General features: G+C 45.0%; 1 protein-coding gene across 1 annotated transcript in view; it reads right to left on the bottom strand.

The window, feature by feature from the left end:
• Positions 1-15,411, bottom strand: part of TMEM41B (transmembrane protein 41B) — a 141,827-nt gene that overhangs the window by 77,992 nt on the left and 48,424 nt on the right. Inside the window, exon 4 of the mRNA XM_078680965.1 lies at positions 14,197-14,290. Coding sequence (XP_078537091.1) covers positions 14,197-14,290 — 94 coding nt within the window. The remainder of the gene's footprint in view (positions 1-14,196; positions 14,291-15,411) is intronic.

Genomic DNA, 15,411 nt, shown 5'->3' with positions numbered 1-15,411 from the left:
GACGTGTATCAAAATCTTGATATCTATCAGGTTTCTTTATGTTATCCCTATTTCTAAGGTTGTATTTTTTCACAGAGGGCTCCCTTTGGGGAGACTTGGGTCCTTGGTCCGGAGATCTTTCTCTCCGCCGAGGAGACCTTCCTCTGGACTGGAATCTCTTTTCTTTTGGATTGGATTGTTTGTTTCCATCCCAGTTCTTTTTTTGACTGTTTAGATTATTTTTAATAAATATTTTTTCAGGACTTTCAATTAGTTGGGGCTTTACTGGTATTCCACCCAAACTATCTCTACCTAGTTCTTCATAGGATTTTTCTATAATTCTGGCAATTTCAGCTGGTTGGTCTGCTATATCTGTCTCTTTTAGCCTCTGGCGGATCGCCACATTCGCTGCTTCTCCTTTTATGTTGGCTAGTAATAGTGCCGAGACCTGCTTGAAGTCTTTTAGTAATTTCATACCAAGAGTTAAAGCGGGTTCTGGACCGTATTCGTCTTGAATTTGTTTTAGCACATCTGGTATTACTGACATGGATGGAACTCCATGTGTTTTTGTGTAAATGGAAGCAAAGACTGTACCCCAAGTGTCACAGTCCTCCACGTGTGGTGCGATTCCCATTGGAAGACAGATAGTCAGAATCCTGTGTTTATCCACAGGGGTGGTGTCTGGAAACACCGCCTCTATTTGGGTGATTTTTTGTGCTAACCAGAATGGTATTTGTTCCCGTTTAGCTGGTACTTTACCTAGGCAGGACTGTATGTTCTGTGGTGTAATTTTATTTGTGTTCCCCTGATGAGGGGTCAGCTGTGGGATTTTAACTACAGGTTGGATGGTTGAAGTCCGCATTACATATTGGACTAGTTGTCTATATATTTTAATTAATTGTTTTAGTTGTACTAAAACATCTGCTGCAGCCATTCTTTCGATGTCTGGATGTGGTGTGTATCCGGCTAGGACCGGCCACGTTGCTCCTGGTCTACCTAGTGGACCGAGCCTGGTGATGTGATTATTATGTTTTAGGGCGCCATTAAACAAGAGCAGATGCTCTTGGAATTTGAGTGGTACTTCCACTTCCTCGAAAGGAGTGTAGGTATCCGGAGGTTCCTCTATTTTATAACAGTGGAACTCCTTTGTTACAGCATTTGCTGCTGGAAAGTTTATCCATGAATAGAATACCTCTGTCTGCCGATATTCGTGTGCCTCAATTACGAATATGACTGTACCACCTCTTGGTGTCAGTCCATTGTCTATAAGTTTTAACGTTATAGATCTTCTTATGTTGACCGGGATGAGTATTATATCCGGGTCTGCTTCTTGCATAGTATTATCAGCTGCTATTACTTCAGCTGCTACTCTAGCTCTCTCTCTTTCATCATCACTGTCAGGCATTTTACTGTCAGGATGGTTATTCTGTTTGTTTGCAGATCAGGTTTCTTGTGGAAACAAAGATGAGATGCACAATATTTTGGAACAGTGTATCCTTCAACGTTGATTGAACCAAGAACCATACATAGGAGTTCCCTCCTGCGAGGTTTGGCGGATTTTACCTCTCACCCACTCCAGACGTCTTTGGAGTATTATGGGGAAAAAGGGGTCTGAGTGAAAAAGCACGAGTGAGTTACTCTAAAGTCTTGCGTTAGTTTTATCGCCTATCCAAACACGTTGGGCGCCATGTAGTGTAGTTCCTATTATCCCAATAGGCTCTGCGCATTGGAATAATACCTCCAATAGTATAGACCTAGACCAGACGTTAACTAGGTCTTCTACTGTCGATATTAGACTTAAAGTTTTGGGTTTGCCAGCTAGCTCAGAGTTCACTAGAAACTTTCTCGAATAGACAAGGAGGAGTTGAACCTCCCTGGATAGACAAGAAGGGATTTAGTTTCTGACAACCATAGAACATGACAACTTTGCTCTCCCCTAATCAAGAGTGTATCTCTAGAGTCGTGTGAAACCAAAAGACAACTTATTTTACTCAGTCAGTACGTGCATTCTTAGTTTCACCAGATTGTAGAGAAAAGGAAGAGACGGGCGTGTTCAATAAAAGATGTTATTTATTGATCAGTCTCTTTTCTCGTACAAGAGAAATGAATCGATATTATTGCAATACTTATGGTTAAGTAAAGTGCATACAATAAAAGCAGAAGTATAAAATAATACTGTAAAAACATTGATATGGTTTCTAAGCCATACGTTATTTAAAATGGACAGAATAGATACATACATATAAACATTTGACTAATCGTACTCAACTGGTGCTTCTAACCACGCCTACCCCGGTGTACCTGACCTAAGCCTAATACGTGGGCGGGGATAGAAAGTAGTAGTTTAAGTTAAGTTTGTTTTGCCAAGTGACTGATTCAAGAATTCTCTGCAAGGGGTTATTCAGTTCCGTACCTTGAATCTAGGATGATTGAGGGATGGTATCTCTCATCTTTGGTCTCGATATTCCAGGCTGCCTGCGAGGGCTGCTCGGAAACGCCGGAGCTGGATTTCTCGGCAGGAGAAAGGCAGCGTCTCGTTCTCAGCGCGTCAGGAAGGCGGGGCAGCTAGTGGGCTTCGCTCTCTGCTGGGCTTCGGGAAGTCTCGCTGCTCCGATCTCGTCACCACCGCGTGTGTTTGCTTAAGGCAATATCGGTAATATTTATACCTGTAAGGTGCCGAGATTGACGTAAGGATGGACATAGATACGTCAATAAGGATGTCATACGAGCTGGTCGTTAGCGCATTCTTTTACTGAAGTTCTCGGTGAAATCAAAATAATGGCCGCAGGGTTTTTCCCAGGTTGTCATAGGTTTGATTTGTTTTGAGAACTCCGTATGCCTTATCAGGGGCTGGAGGAATATTGCTTGCCTAATTAGATGGCAAGCGTTATGACCTAATCAGATAACGCGCTCCTGTGCCGTGGTCTGGCGTAATCAGATAACGGTTTCTGCATCATGGGATGGCTGCTAGTTAACTCGTTAACCAGAATAGGGTCAGGAATAGGGGGATCGATACAGAACCTATAGGAATACATCACAACATCGCTCCCCTGTGTTGGAGTTGAGTGCCCAGTATTGCGGTTGGAAGACATTTGTATACTCATATTGCCATTTTTATTGCCTGGGTCAGTGATTGTTCTAGAAAGCACAAGCGCTGAGGGTTTGATCAAAGGAAAGCATGGCATTTCACCTACAATTGATTCATTACCACAACCATTAGACTCCTCAGTTGCAGCATTTTTAACTGACCTCGTTGATCTAGCTGGGTTCTTGGGTGCCATCGCAGTGATTTTAGTGTGTGATATCCTTGGCAATGTGGCTAGCTCTGTATTCGTCTCTACAGGGCAAGTGACTGGATATATTACAGTAGAAGCCAGCAGAGACGGTCCCAGGTGTCCAATGAGCTTTGCAAAAGAGGGGTATTTTGTACATAGTAGTAGCCATACGCGAGCGCCTTTCAGTCGCAGCATCCAGAATTTTTTTCCCCCAGCTCCTCTAGTCTCACTTTTTTATTCAGTCAGTAATATATCACTTTTGTGCAATTTATCCAAGACCCGGAGTCAGATACGGATCCGAGTGCCCCACAGCGTAATAAGTTGTCCCAAACGCGATCTGACCATTGCCGATCAAACCACGTGGCCCAGAGAGAGAGATGCCCAGAAAGAAATGCCTCTATTAATTTGTACCGCAACATTGTTGCACTGGCGTAGCTTCAAAGTATCAGTTTCCAGTCTCTGACACCGGTTCAGGTGCCGGTTCCTTTGATCTTGGTTTATACAATCCGGCATAGGCTCCTGCCTCCTCTCATAAAAAAAAAAAACCTTTTTTTTTTTTTTTTTTACTCACTTGTCTTTTACATTGTTTCGCACATCTCAACAATGTATCTTGGCCACGGCGCCTGTACTGCGACCTCAGACACCTCCGACACCTCGCACCTCGTAGATTTAGAGTTAGTGCAGAGTTTTGAAGTCTCTCCGCTCCGCATTCCCCGCGTTCCCCACTCCGTCAACTCCGCCAATTCCCTGCTCCGCGTTCCACTCTGGGGTCCGCGGCCGGTTGTTCCTCACTCTTACGGATGACCTGCGCCTTCTGCCTTCCACCCTCTCCCTCCGAGCTTCAGGGCCGCGGGTAGTTTGTGGATAGCTGTGGATGATGGCGGTGGCGGCAGCGGTATCGGCCCACGCCCTCCCAGCTTTTCACAGTGGGGACACTGCCAAGACCCCCAAGTCGAGTCAGGTAGGTTTCTTTGTTTTCCTTTTTTGCTCTCAGTGTATTAGGATGTCAGCTTCCTCCTCGTTCCATACTCCGTACACCGTACTACGTGCACTTTCGGGAGAGAGGGACCCTGCTGCAACTCACGGCTGCTTCAGTCCGCCATCTTGCCTCCTCCCCAAAAGGTGAGCCACAACAGAAATGTATCGGCACATTACTTTATCAAAATGTTTGCAGCACAGATTGCTTCGATGTTCCAGATATGTTTTTACGAGATAAACTAATAAATATCCACCAACAGCGTTGTTAAAAACAAATGGCCATAAAGAAATGCAATATGACAGAAGCATATGGACTCATTAACCTATCCGTTTTCCACTACTATCAGCTTTCATTCTCAGTAGGTAGTAGGCGCTGGTTATATGATTTGAGGCACAAAAGTAACAAAGTGAAGTGGCTGGCTTAGCTCCTTCAATGACTCCACTTTGAGCAATCTCAAATATTTCAACACTACAAGATACCTGGAAAGCAGTGGTTCAAACGGAGAAGCTACATTCCAAAACATTGGTTACATGTACATCCTTCCTAGGAGGAAATCCAATATTAAAGTTAAATAGAAAAACTATTACAAAGCGAGTGAAAAACGATAGGTATTCATAAGATTAAAGATCTATTAAGCAAAATTGTTAATTTAGCAACCAATGTAACCCAAAATTAGCCAGGAGCTAGATAAACCATTAAATGTAATGGGGTAACCCTCTAACCCTCAGAACCCGGGCGGGTAATTAAACAAACAATGCTTTCCCGACAGAACCATCATGGTCTGTTTAAAGGAGCTAGATAAAAGCAATGAACAAAAATCTGATATTATTATCAAAGGCCGCATGCTAATATATATTAAGTGTATGTAAGAAAGAAATTGGGACACTTTGCTTCCTAGGGTCTATTAAAAACGTAAGGCAATCTATCTAGAAGCATCCAGAAGAGATGACCTTGTCTGGGAAATAAATCCACAAAAGTACAGGAAGAAAAATAGAAAAGCCTGGCAGGTTACATGCAATTTACTCATTCCCAGTACATAATCAAAAGTTGCAATGCAACATAGAATCTATTTGACAACCAAAAGGGATTTACAATGATTGGTGATGGGACTACAAAGAAACAAACAGTTCCTTTCATGCATACCAGGCTGATGAAGGGTAACAAAGGAATGCCGATCACCCATCTGGATGACAACTAAAATAGCACAAGCTCGCTCGAACCAGTGGTACCAAGCAGAATAATAACATAACTAAGTACTATGGGATAATAAACATTTCTAGCTTTCTCGGGTGGAGCAGCATTTCAAAGAATTGTTGGGAAATAGAAATGCTCAGAAATGTAACCTATTCCAAGTGGTCTGTAATCCTGTTTAACTCGACTATTCAGAATAAGACCACAGCAAACCAAAAATATAGCAGTCTACATTACAACGTTCAAAAAGTAGTAACTAACATATGATTTGAACCAACTGTATACATCGTGTGATTATGCTTTAGAGACTCTGCAACACAAAGCCTCTTTTGCATAATGTGTAACATAGTTGGTTGTGTGGTAGAGACTTTTTGGTATAATGTTATGGTGTATAAAATGGGATAACGACACACACAGAACCCCCTCCTAACACACCAAATGCCATGGGCCATGTCATATAGATGGGGAAATTGTACTATACTGGATTTGCACCATTTTTAGGTCTCGCTCTAGAGACCTATTGTCGCCAAGTTGTCTCTCAAGGGAGACAGAGCGGTGCACGAGCCTACCAGGGTCTGTGGACGCGCTTAAGCAGGCCGGCCGACACACACAAGCGCAGACACACACACGCAGACGCGCGCGCACAGACACACACGCGCAGACACACACGTGCAGACACACGCGTGCAGACGCAGACACAGACACACACACACACACACACACACACACACACACACACGGCAAGCCCCACTTACCACATCAGCGGCCTCAGCCGCCACTCCTGACTTCTGCTGCCACCGGTCCTCTGGATCATCCACTCCGTGGGCGCAAAGACGGAAGTCCCGCCCCACGACAGCTGTGAACGTGCACATCCAGAAACCGGAAGTTCGGTAGCGTGCACGCTCACGGCTTGTTTGCGGGCAGCCGATATGGCGGTGAACGCAACCACCAATCCCTCACAGCTGTTGCCGCTTGGTAAGAAATTACCCTTTTGTTTGCGAGGGTAAGGAACTTTGCAATGATGCGGAGTTTTGTGTGTAAACCATGCATAGTATTTATTCTCTCTTGTACCGCAAACTGCGCCTTGAAGCTAGCTAAAAGTGTGGTAGACCATACTCAGTTAATGAACATGTTGCATACAGATGCTCCTTCTTTATCGTGCACGCTGGTCCTCTAAACAACGCACGTTAAAAGACTAACACTCCTGTTCACTAAGTTGTTGATGTTAGAATGGTCAAAAATGTTAATCATAGTACACTAAAGCCTTTGCAAGTGCCACAAACCTTGCCTGGTATGTATTCATTTGTAGCATTATATAGCACTTAATACCCATATGAGGGATGCTGAAGTGCTTCCCTGCCTACATAAGGTAGACTCGCTATGTAGGGTGTGTGGTTGACAGGGTGCTGTATTTGTTATGATACTATATACATACTGAGGGGCACGAGGTGCCCATACTTTTCAAATGTAAGAACAATAGTTCGCCTTCTTTTTGTGAAAATACACCATCCGGTACGGTTGATTCCGACAGTGAAATGTCTAAGCTAAAAGTGTAAGGCAGATAGTATCCTTGTGCTGTGAAAATGAAGGCGGGGCAGACAGCTAAACTACCTGAAAAAAATGCAAATGTGCGCAAGTGGTCAATCTGTAAAATAAAGGGTGCTTGGAAGGTGGTATTTGCTTTAATTGATGGAATCACTTTAAGCTTCCCGATGACACTGATGTACTCTTTTTGAGTGGTATTGCAAGCGAGTTATCAGCTTAGCATTGTTGTGTGCAGTTAGTTGGGATCTGCAGTGGTAGCCTACAATAGGGTTAGCTTGCGATATGAGGCGGATCTCAACTGATCTTCTAATTCTGTTCAGTTGGTGATTGTTGCTGCAGAGGGATACAGTACTGGAGGATCAATATGACTTGTATTGGCCTTCCATGTTTGTGTAAAAACATACTGAATAATATGTAGGAGTTGAGAAGAACGAGAATTAAGTTTTATTATTGTTTGATATAGGGAAAAGCTATATTATTGGTTTTACAATAGTGTGGTCTGTAGTAGGATTTTACAATGCACGTTCCATTTTGTGTCTCAGCGCATGGGCTCATTCTGTGTTGCGCATCATGCTACACTGTATATAGTTATGATATACTTTTGCTGCTGGTTTAATATACTTTTGCCTCTGCACAGATGATCCAGAATTAAATTTCCTAAACTAATGCAGTCCTACTGAGTTGTAAATAGCTAGACTTATGAGGGTGGTTGGTTTCCGACTAACCAAGCCTCAAATGACATGATTCAGCCACTCCCCCTTTGAGGTGATTCTTATGTCTGACTAGCCAGAAATACTGTTCTTCATGTCACCGGTCCCACAATTGTCTGAACGTAAACTAGCCCTGCCAGCATTTCAGAGGTATCTGTCATATGAGTGCTACTTATTCAGCCACTGTTGTTGTCCTTTTTACTGATGATCCTCTACTATGATTGCCTATTGTTTAGTACGTTCAACCAGTCATTTATATATATATATATATATATATATATATATATATATATATACACATCCAGATTAACACCACTGAGAACGCTGCTCTTTGATTTTGTTTTTGGATTTTACTTTTTGCAATGGTGGGTGTCTAAACACAGTTTTGCCTTCAGCTTTTGAGGGACAATCATTATTGTGCCTATTTTTAAGTCTCGCTTGAGACCTATTGCTGTGGAGTTGGCTCTCAAGGGAGACAGACCTTGGCACGCGCGTCGATTTCACATCGTGGGCGCGCGTGCACAGCCTCCCTGAGCCGTGCACATCTCTTGCTCCACATTCACAGCTGAAGCCTCTCACACTCACGGAAGCGCACACAGCCACACTCACGGAAACGCGCACACACACACAGCCACACTCACGGAAGCGCGCGCACACACAGCCACACTCACGGAAGCACACACACACACACACACAGCCACACTCATGGAAGCACACACACAGCCACACTCACGGAAGCACACACACAGCCACACACACAGCCACACTCACAGAAGCACACACACACACAGCCACACTCACAGAAGCACACACACACAGCGCCACACTCACGGAAGCATACACACACAGCGCCACACTCACGGAAGCACACACACACAGCGCCACACTCACGGAAGCACACACACACAGCGCCACACTCACGGAAGCACATACACACAGAAGCACACACAAGCACACACACACACACAAGCACACACAAGCACACCTCTCACCTGCTTCCGACTGCTGACCATCATTTCTGGAGCGCCGGGTCCTCGGCTCCCGTTGGGTGGGCAGGGGCGACGCGGCCAGGGACAGGCTAACAACTTCCAGCCTGATAACTTCCTACTACGGTAGTTGCGGTGCACGGGCGGGGCAGGGCGGCGGCTGCGCATGATTCGTAGCCCCTGCCCTTTGGCCACCTCCCGCAGCAACGCGCGTTCGCCTCGCACGTGGTAAACTCCCAGACATAAAAGAAAGACTCTGTTACAGTGCTGTTATAACCTGCGCGGTCTAAGACAACATAAGTCGGCGGACATCTTGTAGTGTTCGCTTATCGTTGAAAAACGAGGTAATTATTCAAACACGTTCGATAAGATGGGCTTATTTGGTTGTTCTACTAAAATATGGCCTTATTATATATTACTGTGGACGTTCCCTACAACGTAAAAACAATTAAAAACATGTTTTTATATTTACTCACTGTGTTATAATGTGCGTTTTAATCACGTAGTCGTTGACTAAAAAACGCGGATACATTTTTATAGTATTATAAAATGGTTCCATTGGTTTCGCAGGCTAGAACTCTACAATGGCGCATTGGTGAAACGGCCGCTCGGGTCCAGTGCTTTTGCTTCCGCTGTGGGTGTCCGTCTTCTATGCCCATGCCGGCTGCTGTGGGTGTCCGTCTTCCCTGTCCACGCCGGTCCCACCGCACAGACCCCGTCTCCCGCTCCACAACGCTCTCGGCTTGTGACAGCCCCGGGCTCACAGGAGGCACTCTCCCCCAGCAACCGACCGTTCCCTGCCGTGCCCGCTCCGTAGGCCTCAGCCATGAAGATCGAGGAGGTGAAGAGCACCACGAAGACCCAGCGCATCGCTGCGCACAGCCACGTGAAGGGGCTGGGGCTGGACTCGGATAGCGGCCTGGCCAAGCCTGCCGCCGCGGGGCTGGTGGGGCAGGAGACCGCTCGAGAGGTGAGGGGAGATGTGGAGCCTCGGGAGGGGGAGAGGCAGTGCAAAAAGATGGGGTTCACCTGCAGGCTGGTTTGAGGGGCACCCGGGATGTCACTGGCATTCCTAGCCCTGAAGCTGAATGAGGGCCCCTGGAGGGTGGGGACCCCATGCACGAAAAGACTGTAGGGACAGGCGTCACGCCCCCAGAGAGAGGTCCGAGCTGTTTCCCTGCTGAATGAGCTGCACTCATGCTTTTTGTGTGGTTCCTGCATCTCAGCTTATCCTCACTGGGAGGACGTTACTCCGACCAACTTGATGCCATTAAGAAATTTGTATTGGTACACCCTCCTTAAAACATGCATCAGCCTTCCAAACATGAGCCATTTCCTATTTACTTCACTGTTTAATATTATGGTCTTTGACACTTGCACAGTGCATACCTGGCAATAGTACAGCATCGTGGCTCTCTTAACTCTTTGGAGCAAATACAGACAGAACTGTGTTTTTGGTTGGAGTACTGTGTTCTTGTACCGCTGGGCAGCTCAGTGAGATCAATGTTCATTGCTGAAATATATGATAATCCGTCAAAAGTTTGAATCCAGACATGGCCTACTCAGCCTTCCATCCTTCCGATGTTAGTAAATTGAGTACTGTTAAATTGGGTTTTACTAGCGCCTGTTATCTACAATACTTACAACTATTTAAACTATTATTATTATAATTTTTTGTATGGTCTGTATGGGAAGATTTAGACGAGGCATGTGAATACAGGACTTGCAGGGAAGGTTACTTTTAGTAGGTGCAGTGTTGCATAGCAGTATGTGAGCGAAATAAAGGGTGCTTCATGCAGAAATTGTTCCGTTTACCTGTTGGCGGTGCTGGAGCATGATCGGTGCTCAATGAACTGCCTGCATGCATTATGTGACCTTCCTCCCTCCTGCATCTCAGCATATCCCCACTTAGAGGATGTTACTCCAATCAAATGCCTTTCAGAAATCTGTATTGGTACGCCCTCATTAAAAGATGCATTAGCCTTCCAAACATAAGCCATGTGTCTTCTTAATCCTCGCCGAGCCCAGCCTCCCTGCTCGAGTCCCACTCCCTGCCCTCTCTGTGAGGAGCCCGCCAAGAAAACCTTTCTCCATCCCACCTGTGGAGTTTGATTCTCCCCACCCCATTGTTGTCCCTCACTGCACGCTCTCATCAACGAAAAAAATAATTATCTATTTTAAGGTGACACTTAATATTGCGGGTGGCTGCTGGGTCGACAGATCGCCCTGCTGCCTGCGGCGTTTGCTAAATAAATACCCTTTCTTCCTGGTGAATCCGGATTCCTTCTCACCCGTCTCCTGATGGGGTTTATGCACTTCTATCATTTATACAGTTAATCTGCCCACAAGATTTGGCCAGACCTTTCCCTCGCTGGCCAGATAAGAATCAGTCTCTCTGGGGGCTAATGGCCGTCAGGAGTGCAGCTTAACGGCGGACTCTTTCCTACCCCAACAAACTTTCTGAAGTTATGGTGACACCCTGGCAGGAGACTGACTCTATTCTAGCCATGCTAGCACTTTTTATTCAGCATCAACTTGTAGTCACAACATTCTCCAACAGCGCAGTCAGTTTTCTGGGGGTAGCTCTGCTGGTACCTAAACACAGCACTATTCAGCATTTGGCGCTAAAGACGTTCCAACTCAATAGCTGCATCCATAAATAGGTAAGCACAATTATCTGTGCACATAGCCTTTCACTCGAATGGATACAATATATAATTAGTTCGCACACGAAAGAATGAGTAAATGAAACCTTTATATCGAAGGCAGTGAGGCGATTTGCCTGTTCCTGCTAAAGAACATAAGTCATGGTGGTAAGAGGTGGTGGGGGCACAGAATGGCTGTTGGGACACGTTGGCAGTGAAGTAGGCAGTCTCAGCAAAGAGGCCAAAGACCGTACTTCTGACAATCTGCGCTGCTCCCGATGCTTCCTGGCTTAGTTTGGTGCAGTGAGCTCGCAAAACAGAGGTGACACGTTTAACAGCGTAACCCAAAAGTGACCAACTTAACACTGCAGCCTAGAGGCGGAAGACTCGACACCTAAACACGGGAGTGAGTCTGGTAACACCGGTTCAACCCTGTGACTTAGCAGGATACGTCAGTTTCCACTAGAACTCAGAGTAGTGCTTAGAAGTCATTTATTTGGCATTACTTTACAGAAAAGATGAATTTGACCAAATGCAGTTCCCACTTCTGTTTAGAAAGGGGCGTGGGTACCAGTTGCGCTAGTGGGATTCAATAACATGACGGTTTAGCCCTTTTGATTGTGCAGTGTGTGATGCTCAAACACTGGGCTGTGTAATGTGTAGATAACTTGTATCTTCCCATCTAGTTCGTCTTTTCACTTTTCTGATATCTGGTTTCTTACTTTCGCTGTAAAACACAAGCACACACGCTCTCTTCTGTCAGACTTTATTTCACCGATCTCTACTCGATTATACCACCACTCTCTTGTGCCGCCATTTCGCTGTCTCCATTCTCGCCTAGTTCTTTCTCTAATTCCAGTCCAAGCCCCTAACTTTTACTCGTTTCTCCTTATGGCTTTTATCTCTCCCACCGTCCACAGCCCCACCCTTTCCTCCCTCTTTCTCTTTTATCTCCTTTTTCGTCTTCACACCTCTTAGATCCTTTATTCTCTTCTGTCATAGCTCCCCTCTCTTTCACCCTCCTTTTCATTTCTCTACACCCCTTTCTCATTTTTGGCACCCTCACACACACTGCACCCTCACACACACTGCACCCTTGCACACACACTGCACCCTCACACACACACTGCACCCTCACACACACACTGCACCCTCACACACACTGCCCACACTGCACCCTCACACACTGCACCTTCACACACTGCACACTCATACACACTGCATACACTGCACCCTCACACACACACTGCACCCTCACACACTGCACCATCACACACACTGCACCCTCACACACACTGCACCCTCACACACACACACTGCACCCTCACACACACACACACTGCACCCTCACACACACACACTGCACCCTCACACACTGCACCTTGACACTCACACACTGCACCCTCACACTGCATACACTGCACCCTCACACACTGCACTATCACAAACACTGCACCCGCACACACACTGCACCCGCACACACACTGCACCCGCACACACACACAGCACTCACACACTGCACCCTCACACACACTGCATACACTGCACCCTCACACACACTGCACCCTCACACACACTGCACCCTCACACACACTGCACCCTCACACACTGCGCACCCTCACACACTGCGCACCCTCACACACTGCGCACCCTCACACACCCTGCGCACCCTCACACACACTGCGCACCCTCACACACACTGCGCACCCTCACTGCGCACCCTCACACACACTGCGCACCCTCACACACACTGCGCACCCTCACACACACTGCGCACCCTCACACACACTGCGCACCCTCACACACACTGCGCACCCTCACACACACTGCGCACCCTCACACACACTGTGCACCCTGCGCACCCTCACACACCCTGCGCACCCTCACACACCCTGCGCACCCTCAAACACCCTGCGCACCCTCACACACCCTGCGCACCCTCACACACTCTGCAATGGAACATACACTCCAAATACCACTCAGTGCCACATAACACTCTATATATCTGTCGCCCTCCCTCTATCTATCGCCCTCACTCTATCTATCTATCGAATCACCATAGCATCACTCAGCGCCACCACAGCATCACTCAGGGGCACCACAATATCACTATGCGCTACCACAGCATCACTGAACGCCACAGCATCACTCGTCGCCACCACAGCTTCAATCTGTGCAACCATTCAACAACAACTGGTTCAAATATGTTCTCTCAATGTTTCAAGCTTTATTAGAAATGTCACAAAAAGATGGTAATATTTCACTTCTGTTCTTGGACTTTCGTCACAATAAAATACAATGAACATAATCTTCACAAAAGTTATTTACAAAAGCATTTGCCATTATAAATTACAATAACTTTTATTTAAGTATTAATTATTAAAAAAAATAAGCCATTTTTATTTGTAACATCAATACATCTAAGTCACGTAAATACAACACATATTGCATTACAAATGCTATAGGTGTCACATTTGCGAAAGTTAAAACTATTGGCATTGTAAATGACGAAGCTATTAATTTTGCTATTTTCAAAACCAACACATAAATAAAAAAAATTACATTTACAATACCAATAGCTCAAACTTTCCTGATGCGAGACCTATTGCATTGCAAATGCTTGTTTAGTTTGCACCTTAGTGGGGAGGTTTAATTTCGTTGACTTTTCTGTGGCCTGGTCACAAAAATGATAAGATATATTTCACTCTTTTTTCCTTCTAAAGTGTCAGTAACATATTATTACCTATTTAAGCGCAAAGAGCATACTAATGAAGATGTTTATCCCATTAAACGTTAATTCATGTAAAATAAAACATTTAAACATCTAAAACAGAAAAACAAGTTCTACAAAACCTCAAAATTTAAGAATCCACCGGATCTACTTACCAAGCAGACTAGAAACAAAGCCAAAGGGAATGGATAAAGGAAACCTGAGAGGATACTGAGAAATATGGAGCCAGGAATAGCAAACGTTTGCAAGCTATGTACCAGACAGTTAAGGATTATGACTTTTTGTACACAATTGACAGACCAATCACTCATTTAATTTGTCGCATGTAGCTCTTGAGCACAATTTTTTTTTAAACAATGCTCCGGATTCAATGGTTTCCTGTAAACAACCATACTAAATGGGTTAACATACCCCATATCAAAATTATGTGAATATTATGCGAACATTATGCGAACATTTGAGGGGTAAATCGAAGCCAGTGATTTATGTGCAAAATATCAGCTTTTTATTCATTAAAGCACTGCTACCTCAGCATTTGCAAACCTCCATCAATGTTTTGCTTAGCAGGTGGAAACAAAAATCAGATACATGAATAATCGAGAGAAGCATGCTAAATCCAGTCTTTAACTTTTCTCAAACTTGCTGAATAAGCTGTAGTCCTGCATGTGGGTAAAACAGCAGCTTGGAGGGGAAGGGCGGTGATATGGACCGGGGTGAAGCAAATGGGGAAGTGAGGTCAATGGGCAGTAAAAAAAGACAAAAGGAAAGGTTGACAAAACTGCAGAAAAGACGATAAAATATGCAATAACTAATGAGGTGGTAACAAGTGCACTGATGGCATGTAAGATACTAGATTATTTTGCAACTATATTCCCATTCATGGGGGGATAAGCAGCCTTGAGAAGAACTTCCCTTAAACAGTCTGGGAGCAACTAAATCTTGGAGCAAGGTGACATGAAGAAATATGAAGCAAGATTAATGGCACATAATATATGCATGTCTCCACTTTTAATTTGATCCCTTTTCGAGTTATGATTCAGGTAAAAGGAGCGTGAACATTTGAAAAATCCAATGAATTTACTATTAAGTATTATTTAACATCAGAATGGGCTCCAAATCCCATCCAAGCCCCATTAAAAGAAAGCCACAATCTAGTCGTTCGAACTAAACTGCTGTTTTTACCATCTTTAATCATGGTGTTAGGAAAACAATGTAGCCTGCATGTACCAAAAGTGCCTTAGGGTCCCTAGCAACATGCAAGCAACATCAACATCCCTTCACAATACTGGTAGGCTTGTTCCCACTCCTTGAATCACCTCTTATAACGGCAGCTCGTGTGAGGTTTAGTTCCATCATGCATTCAAATATAT

Source organism: Lissotriton helveticus, chromosome 3_1 (assembly GCF_964261635.1).
Source record: "Lissotriton helveticus chromosome 3_1, aLisHel1.1, whole genome shotgun sequence".
NCBI lineage: Eukaryota > Metazoa > Chordata > Amphibia > Caudata > Salamandridae > Lissotriton > Lissotriton helveticus.
This window is presented reverse-complemented; position numbering and strand designations above follow the sequence as displayed.